Here is an 11,814-nt window from a genome sequence, read left to right as displayed (position 1 = left end):
ATGATTGTGTCCCACTTGTTGTTAATTCTTCACAAAAAAAATACAGTTTTATATCTTTATGTTTGAAGCCTGAAATGTGGCAAAAGGTCGCAAAGTTCAAGGGGGGCCGAATACTTTCGCAAGGCACTGTATATTTATATATATATATATATATATATATATATATATATATATATATATATATATATATATATATATATATATATATATATATATTTTATGTCCCATGTTCTATAAATCACCCAATACACAGATACTCTCCCTTTGATGGAAGGAAATGAATTGGTTTGTGTATCTTCATTGACAGCTCTTTCACAATAACACAAGAGATACAATACCTATTTGATCTGTTCCCTAAATTACCGTCCGCATCTTGGGTGTTCTCTTGATATAAGTGGGCCATTGTAGGTCAAGCCTGGCCAAGCCTGGTCAAGTTAATAGGGTGTATCAGGGGGCAATAGGTGGACCACAGATCAACCATGGTACAGGGAGGCTGGAGGCCTTCCGTTCTGGGGAGAAACATCTGCCTCTATCAACACAGAGAGAAGGACATCATCTTATGTAACAAGTCTCTGAAGAGAACAAGCTTAGTCCCAGATCTGTTTGTGCTGATCATCAATATGGTGGTCAATGACCTTTAGGAGTTGGAAATACAGCATAGACTGACCTGGGCGCAACAGCGCCTCTTCAACCTCAGGAGGCTGACGAAATTTGGCTTGTCACCAAAAACACTCACAAACTTTTACTGATGCACAATCGAGAGCATCCTGTCGGGCTGTATCACCGCCTGGTACGGCAACTGCTCCACCCACAACCGTAAGGCTCTCCAGAGGGTAGTGAGGTCTGCACAATGCATCACCGGGGGCTAACTACCTGCCCTCCAGGACACCTACACCACCCGATGTCACAGGAAGGCCAAAAAGATCATCAAGGACAACAACCACCCCAGCCACTGCCTGTTCATCCCGCTATCATCCAGAAGGCGAGGTCAGTACAGGTGCATCAAAGCTGGGACCGAGAGACTGAAAAACAGCTTCTATCTCAAGGCCATGAGACTGTTAAACAGCCATCACTAACATTGAGTGGCTGCTGCCAACATACTGACTCAAATCTCTAGCCACTTTAGTAATAAAAAATTGGATGTAATAAATTAATCACTAGTTACTGTTAACAATGCCACTTTTTAAAATGTTTACATAACCTGCATTACTTATCTCATATGTATATACTGTACTCTATACCATCTTGCCTATGCCGCATGGCCATCGCTCATCCATATATTTATATGTACATATTCTTATTCATTCCTTTACACTTGTGTGTATACGGTAGTTGTTGTGAAATTGTTAGATTACTTGTTCGATATTACTGCACGGTCAGAACTAGAAGCACAAGCATTTCGCTACACTCCACATTAACATCTGCTAACCAGGTGTATGTGACCAATAAAATTTGATTTGGTACCAGGCTGTACATTTTTTTCAGTATAACCGGTGAATGTTAGGCCCTCTTCACTGATGTCGTGAAACATCCTGCTCTGTCAGAGATGAGTGATCGGGGCAGCAGGGTAGCCTAGTGGTTAGAGCGTTGGATTAGTAACCGGAAGGTTCAAACCCCCGAGCTGACAAGGTACAAATCTGTCGTTCTGCCCCTGAACAGGCAGTTCCAAGGCCGTCATTGAAAATAAGAATTTGTTCTTAACTGACTTGCCTCGTTAAATAAAGATAAAATTGTTGTAATTTCACCTTTTAATATAGGAAGAACAAAGCTCTTAGGCATTAGTAAGCTCCCTGTATTTCCTCCCCTAGTAAGGGTAACAGCTGTCTTCAGGCATGATAATGTTATGGCTAGGTGTCTCGAAGAAATGTTAAAGCCATGGGAACAGGACCAGGAGAGGAATAAACGAGGTGAAAGCAGTACTAACACCATGGTGTTTTTAATAGTACCACACGTGCTCCATGTTACAGGGCTAATAACGGGCGCTAGGCCGACTTCATCATAGTCCGGGAGGGCACAGAATAAATTAAACAGAGGGTGGACTTAAACAATGGGCACATTGACATAGAAACCCTCTGAACTTGCATGACTTTTGCTTTTAAAATGGTGTGCCAATCTACCATGTCTTGCTGAAACAATATACTGTAGGCTACTAGTAGCATGTAATAAACTACATGACATCCAGCAACAACATTGAGTCTCTACATGTTTGGTTACGAATGTAACAGCAGTATTACTCTCCCTGACGGTCTTCGCTCCATCTATTACCTTGAGCTCTAAGTCTCGTATGAAATCCGAACTCTGACATTCGAGAGAGTTCTAGAATCCGGTGGGAATTCCAGAGCTCTAAAGAGTGCCGTGACCTTTGCCTTCTCCATAATCTGTCTCATAATATTTAGACTTGTTAAATTGTTTCTTGGCATCCAGACCAGTCAGTGGCCTTCAGTTCCTGAGCAGGACTCCTAGTCAGTGGTCTCTCTGCCCCCTGTAGCTCCAACAGCTTGGTAGTGTCTGCTCCAGGGTGTAAAACACTTTGGAATGTTTCATTCATCGTTGCGGATCATTTGCCGGGAGACATGCCAACTGGGAGCTAGCTATATATCTGTCTCCCCCTCTCTCCCTTACAACACTCCTATACACGGCCCTTCCCAGGCGCTCAACCAAGAAACTGGAACTCACAGTAAGGGTTCCTATGTTCTAAATTCTTTACAAAGAACAATTCTTCATTTCCCCCCCTCCAGAGAAAATACAGAAACAAACTTCAAAGAGTTTTTACAACTTAACATTAAAGTCAATGTTAGTGAGTGGTGAGTTGAAGGTATTGGTCTTGGATTCAATTATTATTGATATCACATGGATGAGATTAACTTTGAAAAATGTCCCAATTCAGTTTTCAGTTCCTGTACAGTGAGGTGTTGACGTTGTTCTACAGATGGACCTGTGTCGGTGAGCAGTTTGTCTAATTCAAACAAAAGAAAGACATTGTTCTCAGACATCGAGTATGGTACGTCCCAAAGCCACCCTATGCCCTATACAGTACACTACCTTTTGACCAGAGCCCCTATGGACCATGGTCAAAAGTAGGACTTTAAACAGGGAATAGGATGCCATTTTTGATGTAGATAATATAGACAAGTGCCGTGCCAATATCTTGAAACACTTAGGTGTCGTCATGGATAGAACTTGAATAAATCCCTACAAACTACAAAATGAACATTTAATTTTTTTGGGATGTGCAGACATTGCTCTTTGGTTTCCACACATAAATATATTGCGACAGTGTGTTACAAATGGAAAGCATGTGACATAACTATGGGTGCATTATTGTTTTTAACAGGTTTAATGGAAGAAAAAAAATATCAAAAGAGAAGCAGAACTTATTTGCATATGCCCGAATAGCTTTTCCGTTCCAGCCTAAATATGAAAACATACTACATCTATCATATCAAAACAAAATACAGTATACATTTCTCAAGAAAATCCGCTCTGCGTTTACATTTAAAAACAGAAGTTGCGTGTGAACATCCAAAACACCTTTCATGAAACTACAGTATATGAAGTCATAGCTAGTTGCTGTGCTTTGGTTGTCCATTTTTCACATCAAAGAAAATACAACAAGTAATTAAATTCTTTGGTCTTTGGTATATGAAAGCAATTATGCAAGATATTCCACTAAAATATACCCCAACTCTGTCTTCATCTAGAGATTGGTTCATATTTACCATCTTTGACAAAACGTGATCCATTACACTTTCTTTTTTTTCCCCCAGATAAGAATATATTCCATAAACAAACAGGAACAATCCACTGATTTGTGTTGATGTTTATCTCTTAATTTTACTGGATGTGAGTCATCGTTCTGCTGGAGATACTTTTCCTGACCTTCTGGAAGAGATCATCTGAAACAAAAGATCAAAACAACATTTAACACCCGTTCAACAGTAGCTTGTTTTGTGGAATGCACCACACGAGACTGTGAGAGATTCAAGAATATTTACAATTTTTGACTCCGATTCTTGAGTCCTTCTGTGAATAAAGGAATACAACAACATTTACAGTTGAAGCTGGAAGTTTACTTACACCTTAGCCAAATCGATTTAAACTCAAGTTTTTCACAATTCCTGACGAAAATGTTTCTGTCTTAGGTCAGTTAGGATCACCAATTTATTTTAAGAATGTGAAATGTCAAAATAATAGTAGAGAGAATGATTTCTTTCATCACATTCCCAGTCGGTCAGAAGTTTACATACAGGCAATTAGTATTTGGTAGTATTGCCTTTAAATTGTTTAACTTGGGTCAAATATTTCAGGTAGCCTTCCACAAGCTTCCACAATAAGCTGGGTGAGTTTTGGCCCATTCCTTCTGACAGAGCTGGTGCAACTGAGTCAGGTTTGTAGGCCTCCTTGCTCGCACACGCTTTTTCAGTTCTGCCCACATATTTTCTATAGGATTGAGGTCAGGGCTTTGTGATGGCCACTCCAATACCTTGACTTTGTTGTCCTTAAGCCATTTTACCACAACTTTGAAGTATGCTTTGGGGTCATTGTCCATTTGGAAGATCCATTTCGACCAAGCTTTCATTTTTTGACTGATGTCTTGAGATGTTGTTTCAATATATCCACGTAAGTTTTCTTCCTCAAATATGCCATCTATTTTGTGAAGTGCACCAGTCCCTCCTGCAGCAAAGCACCCCCACAACATGATGCTGCCACCCCCGTTCTTCATGGTTGGGATGGTGTTCTTCGGCTTGCAAGCCTCCCCCTTTTTCCTCCAAACATAACGATGGTCATTATGGCCAAACAGTTCTATTTTTGTTTCATCAGACCAGAGGACATTTCTCCAAAAAGTACGATGCAAACCGTAGTCTGGCTTTTTTATGGCAGTTTTGCAGGAGTGGCTTCTTCCTTGCTGAGCGGCCTTTCAGGTTACGTCGATATAGGACTCGTTTTACTGTGGATATAGATACCTTTGTACCTGTTTCCTCCAGCATCTTCACAAGGTCCTTTGCTGTTGTTCTGGGATTGATTTGCACTTTTCGCACCAAAGTACGTTCATCTCTAGGAGACAGAGCGTGTCTCCTTCCTGAGCGGTATGACGGCTGCATGGTCCCATGGTGTTTATACAATACTACTATTGTTTGTACAGATTAACGTGGTACCTTAAATCATTTGGAAATTGCTCCCAAGGATGAACCAGACTTGTGGAGGTCTACAATTTTTTTTCCGAGGTCTTGGCTGATTTCTTTTGATTTTCCTATGATGCCAAGCAAAGAGGCACTGAATTTGAAGGTAGGCCTTGAAATACATCCACAGGTACACCTCCAATTGACTCCAATTATGTCAATTAGCCTATCAGAATCTTCTAAATGCCCTGACACAATTTTCAGGAATGTTCCAAGCTGTTAAAAGGCACAGTCAACTTATTGTATGTAAACTTCTGACCCACTGGAATTGTGATACAGTGAACTATCTGTCTGTAAACAATTGTTAGAAAAATTACTTGTGTCGTGCACAAAGTAGATGTCCTAACCAACTTGCCAAAACTATAGTTTGTTAGCAAGAAATTTGTGGAGTGGTTGAAAAACGAGTTTTAGTGATTCCAACCTAAGAGTCTATAAATGTCTTACTCTCATGGAAGAGGCGGTCCTGATGGGGTCATCTGCCTGTTCCCTGTCAACCTTAGGAGCTGAAGGAGAGAGAACAAGACAGGGTTAGAATGACAATTGGAGGATAATACAGTATGCCATATACAGTAATGTGAGATGGTTTATTCAGTATTTATGGACAGTGAAGCGATTGCTCTTACACAGTGGCTTTATGATGGCTCCCACAGCATGGACAACTCCATTGGTGGCCATCAAGTCGGCTTCAACCACTGGGACCTTGTTGATGTACACGGTCTGGTTCCTCTGAAGAAGAAAAAGATACAGGGTATGTATAAGGTGATACTTAATATTTTCATAACAGGGGTTCACAACAATCAAGTCATGTTGAAAGAATGTACAGTACCAGTCAAAAGTTTAGACAAACCTACTCATTCCAGTAGTTTTCTTTTTTTATTTATTTTTTTACTATTTTCTACATTGTAAAGAAAATAGGGTTTTTCTTTATTTTCTACATTGGCATACACTACAATGTGAGATGGTTTGGGATGACTCGGAACGCAGAGTGAAGGAAAAGCCGCCAACAAGTGCTCAGCATATGTGGGAACTTTTCCAAGACTGTTGGAAAAGCATTCCAGATGAAGCTGGTTGAGAGAACGCCAAGAGTGTGCAAAGCTGTCATCAAGACAAAGGGCGGCTACTTTTAAGAATCTCAAATATGAAATAGATTTTGATTTGTTTAACACTTTTATGGTTACTACTATATGTGTTATTTCATAGTTTGATGTCGTCACTATTATTCTACAATGTAGAAAATAGTAAAAATAAAGAAAAACCCTTGAATGAGTAGGTGTGTCCAAACTTCTGACTGGTACTGTAAATCAATACATTGTGCACAATGTAAATTATGAAGTCATAGAAGTACACAATAAAAAAAGTCGCATTTTCTCCACTGAAAACAAAATCATAAATAGTAGACTGGTTTGATAAACTGGTAGTACATGTTAATACTGGTAGTTCATTTTAATACTGGTAGTACATGTTAATACTGGTAGTACATGGTAGTTCATGTTAGTACTGGTAGTACATGTTAATACTGGTAGTACATGTTAATACTGGTAGTACATGGTAGTTCATGTTAGTACTGGTAGTACATGTTAATACTGGTAGTTCATGTTAATACTGGTAGTTCATGTTAGTACTGGTAGTTCATGTTAATACTGGTAGTACATGGTAGTCCATGTTAGTACTGGTAGTTCATGTTAATACTGGTAGTTCATGTTAATACTGGTAGTACATGTTAATACTGGTAGTACATGTTAATACTGGTAGTACATGTTAATACTGGTAGTACATGGTAGTTCATGTTAGTACTGGTAGTACATGTTAATACTGGTAGTACATGGTAGTTCATGTTAGTACTGGTAGTACATGTTAATACTGGTAGTACATGTTAATACTGGTAGTACATGTTAATACTGGTAGTTCATGTTAATACTGGTAGTTCATGTTAATACTGGTAGTTCATGTTAGTACTGGTAGTACATGTTAATACTGGTAGTACATGTTAATACTGGTAGTTCATGTTAATACTGGTAGTACATGTTAGTACTGGTAGTTCATGTTAATACTGGTAGTTCATGTTAGTACTGGTAGTACATGTTAATACTGGTAGTTCATGTTAATACTGGTAGTACATGTTAGTACTGGTAGTTCATGTTAGTACTGGTAGTACATGGTAGTACATGTTAGTACTGGTAGTACATGGTAGTACATGTTAGTACTGGTAGTTCCTGTTAGTACTGGTAGTACATGGTAGTACATGTTAGTACTGGTAGTTCATGTTAATACTGGTAGTTCATGTTAGTACTGGTAGTTCATGTTAGTACTGGTAGTTCATGTTAATACTGGTAGTACATGTTAGTACTGGTAGTACATGTTAGTACTGGTAGTTCATGTTAGTACTGGTAGTACATGTTAATACTGGTAGTGCATGTTAGTACTGGTAGTACATGTTAATACTGGTAGTTCATGTTAGTACTGGCAGTACATGGTAGTACATGTTAGTACTGGTAGTTCATGTTAATACTGGTAGTACATGTTAGTACTGGTAGTACATGTTAGTACTGGTAGTACATGTTAGTACTGGTAGTACATGTTAATACTGGTAGTTCATGTTAATACTGGTAGTACATGGTAGTACATGTTAGTACTGGTAGTACTGGTAGTACATGTTAATACTGGTAGTTCATGTTAATACTGGTAGTACATGTTAGTACTGGTAGTTCATGTTAATACTGGTAGTACATGTTAGTACTGGTAGTTCATGTTAATACTGGTAGTTCATGTTAGTACTGGTAGTACATGGTAGTACATGTTAGTACTGGTAGTACTGGTAGTACATGTTAATACTGGTAGTTCATGTTAATACTGGTAGTACATGTTAGTACTGGTAGTACATGGTAGTACATGTTAGTACTGGTAGTACATGTTAATACTGGTAGTTCATGTTAATACTGGTAGTACATGTTAATACTGGTAGTTCATGTTAATACTGGTAGTACATGTTAGTACTGGTAGTTCATGTTAGTACTGGTAGTACATGGTAGTACATGTTAGTACTGGTAGTACATGGTAGTACATGTTAGTACTGGTAGTTCCTGTTAGTACTGGTAGTACATGTTAGTACTGGTAGTACATGTTAATACTGGTAGTTCATGTTAGTACTGGCAGTACATGGTAGTACATGTTAGTACTGGTAGTTCATGTTAATACTGGTAGTACATGTTAGTACTGGTAGTACATGTTAGTACTGGTAGTACATGTTAGTACTGGTAGTACATGTTAATACTGGTAGTTCATGTTAATACTGGTAGTACATGGTAGTACATGTTAGTACTGGTAGTACTGGTAGTACATGTTAATACTGGTAGTTCATGTTAATACTGGTAGTACATGTTAGTACTGGTAGTTCATGTTAATACTGGTAGTACATGTTAGTACTGGTAGTTCATGTTAATACTGGTAGTTCATGTTAGTACTGGTAGTACATGGTAGTACATGTTAGTACTGGTAGTACTGGTAGTACATGTTAATACTGGTAGTTCATGTTAATACTGGTAGTACATGTTAGTACTGGTAGTACATGGTAGTACATGTTAGTACTGGTAGTACATGTTAATACTGGTAGTACATGTTAATACTGGTAGTTCATGTTAATACTGGTAGTACATGTTAGTACTGGTAGTTCATGTTAGTACTGGTAGTACATGGTAGTACATGTTAGTACTGGTAGTACATGGTAGTACATGTTAGTACTGGTAGTTCCTGTTAGTACTGGTAGTACATGTTAGTACATGGTAGTACATGTTAGTAAATGTTAGTACTGGTAGTACATGTTAGTACTGGTAGTACATGGTAGTACATGTTAGTACTGGTAGTACATGTTAATACTGGTAGTTCATGTTAGTACTGGTAGTACATGGTAGTACATGTTAGTACTGGTAGTAGATGTTAATACTGGTAGTTCATGTTAGTACTGGTAGTACATGTTAATACTGGTAGTTCATGTTAGTACTGGTAGTACATGTTAGTACTGGTAGTACATGTTAGTACTGGTAGTACATGTTAGTACTGGTAGTTCCTGTTAGTACATGTTAGTACTGGTAGTTCATGTTAATACTGGTAGTACATGTTAGTACTGGTAGTTCATGTTAGTACTGGTAGTTCATGTTAGTACTGGTAGTTCATGTTAGTACTGGTAGTACATGTTAATACTGGTAGTACATGTTAGTACTGGTAGTACATGGTAGTACATGTTAGTACTGGTAGTACATGTTAGTACTGGTAGTACATGTTAGTACTGGTAGTACATGGTAGTACATGGTAGTACAGGTAGTACATGGTAGTACATGTTAGTACTGGTAGTACATGGTAGTACATGTTAGTACATGGTAGTACATGTTAGTACTGGTAGTACATGGTAGTACATGTTAGTACTGGTAGTACATGTTAGTACATGTTAGTACTGGTAGTTCCTGTTAGTACTGGTAGTTCCTGTTAGTACTGGTAGTACATGTTAGTACTGGTAGTACATGGTAGTACATGTTAGTACATGCTAGTACTGGTAGTACATGTTAGTACTGGTAGTACATGTTAGTACTGGTAGTACATGGTAGTACATGTTAGTACTGGTAGTACATGTTAGTACTGGTAGTACATGTTAATACTGGTAGTTCATGTTAGTACTGGTAGTACATGGTAGTACATGTTAGTACTGGTAGTAGATGTTAATACTGGTAGTTCATGTTAGTACTGGTAGTACATGTTAGTACTGGTAGTACATGTTAGTACTGGTAGTTCATGTTAATACTGGTAGTTCCTGTTAATACTGGTAGTACATGTTAATACTGGTAGTACATGTTAGTACTGGTAGTACATGTTAGTACTGGTAGTTCCTGTTAGTACTGGTAGTACATGTTAGTACTGGTAGTACTGGTAGTACATGTTAATACTGGTAGTTCCTGTTAGTACTGGTAGTTCCTGTTAGTACTGGTAGTTCCTGTTAGTACTGGTAGTACATGTTAGTACTGGTAGTACTGGTAGTACATGTTAATACTGGTAGTTCATGTTAGTACTGGTAGTTCCTGTTAGTACTGGTAGTTCATGTTAGTACTGGTAGTTCCTGTTAGTACTGGTAGTTCCTGTTAGTACTGGTAGTACATGTTAATACTGGTAGTTCATGTTAGTACTGGTAGTTCCTGTTAATACTGGTAGTTCCTGTTAATACTGGTAGTTCATTTTAGTACTGGTAGTACATGTTAGTACTGGTAGTACATGTTAGTACTGGTAGTTCATGTTAGTACTGGTAGTACATGTTAGTACTGGTAGTTCATGTTAGTACTGGTAGTACTGGTAGTTCATGTTAGTACTGGTAGTACATGTTAATACTGGTAGTACATGTTAGTACTGGTAGTACTGGTAGTTCATGTTAGTACTGGTAGTACATGTTAATACTGGTAGTACATGTTAATACTGGTAGTACATGTTAGTACATGTTAATACTGGTAGTACATGTTAGTACTGGTAGTACATGTTAATACTGGTAGTACATGTTAATACTGGTAGTACATGTTAATACTGGTAGTACATGTTAATACTGGTAGTACATGTTAGTACTGGTAGTACATGTTAGTACTGGTAGTTCATGTTAATACTGGTAGTACATGTTAGTACTGGTAGTACATTTTAATACTGGTAGTACATGTTAATACTGGTAGTACATGTTAGTACTGGTAGTTCATGTTAGTACTGGTAGTTCATGTTATACTGGTAGTACATGTTAGTACTGGTAGTACATGTTAATACTGGTAGTTCATGTTATACTGGTAATACTGGTAGTCCATGTTATACTGGTAATACTGGTAGTACTGGTGGTACACATGTTAGTACTGGTAGTACTGGTAGTTCATGTTAATACTGGTAGTAAATCTTAGTACTGGTAGTACATGTTAATACTGGTAGTACATGTTAGTACTGGTAGTTCATGTTAATACTGGTAGTTCATGTTAATACTGGTAGTACATGTTAGTACTGGTAGTTCATGTTAGTACTGGTAGTTCATGTTAATACTGGTAGTACATGTTAGTACTGGTAGTTCATGTTAATACTGGTAGTACTGGTGGTACATGTTAGTACTCTTCTTACATGTTAGTACATGTTAATACATGTTATAGCAGTACTAACATGTACTACCAGTATATGTTAGTAGCCTTTCAGTTCTGATCATGTTAGTACATGTTCATATTGTTATTACATGTTAGTACTGGTAGAACTGGTGGGTACACATGTTAGTAGTATCAATATCAAACATTATGTGTTGCAGGATCAAATTGTTCCAGGATTGTGTGTTCTAGAATCGTGTGTTCTAGAATCGTGTGTTCCGGGATCGTGTGTTCCGGGATCGTGTTTTTCGTTGATTGTGTGTTCCGGGATCGTGTGTTCCGGGATCGTGTGTTCCGGGATCGTGTTTTTCGTTGATTGTGTGTTCCGGGATCGTGTGCTCCGGGATCGTGTGTTCCGGGATCGTGTGTTCTAGGATCGTGTGCTCTAGGATCGTGTGCTCTAGGATCGTGTGTTCCAGGATTGTGGGTTCTAGGATCGTGTGTTCCAGGATCGTGTGTTTTAGGATCGTGTGTTCCAGGATTGTGGGTTC

The 11,814-nt window shown here is 38.4% G+C and overlaps 1 protein-coding gene across 2 annotated transcripts in view; it reads right to left on the bottom strand.

The window, feature by feature from the left end:
* Positions 1 to 3,316: 3,316 nt before the first annotated feature.
* Positions 3,317 to 11,814, bottom strand: part of LOC135526759 (transforming growth factor-beta-induced protein ig-h3-like) — a 38,320-nt gene continuing 29,822 nt past the window's right edge. Inside the window, exons 14-17 of one of the 2 annotated variants that reach the window (XM_064955392.1) lie at positions 5,804 to 5,906; positions 5,625 to 5,683; positions 3,996 to 4,023; positions 3,317 to 3,896 (exon numbers count right to left, since the gene is read on the bottom strand). In XM_064955392.1, the coding sequence (XP_064811464.1) occupies positions 3,835 to 3,896; positions 3,996 to 4,023; positions 5,625 to 5,683; positions 5,804 to 5,906 (252 nt within the window). In that variant the 3' untranslated portion in view covers positions 3,317 to 3,834. The remainder of the gene's footprint in view (positions 3,897 to 3,995; positions 4,024 to 5,624; positions 5,684 to 5,803; positions 5,907 to 11,814) is intronic. The other variant, XM_064955394.1, reaches the window with a different exon arrangement.

Source organism: Oncorhynchus masou, chromosome 32 (assembly GCF_036934945.1).
Source record: "Oncorhynchus masou masou isolate Uvic2021 chromosome 32, UVic_Omas_1.1, whole genome shotgun sequence".
NCBI lineage: Eukaryota > Metazoa > Chordata > Actinopteri > Salmoniformes > Salmonidae > Oncorhynchus > Oncorhynchus masou.
Note: the sequence above shows the minus strand (reverse complement) of the source record. Positions and strands in the feature narration are given on the sequence as shown.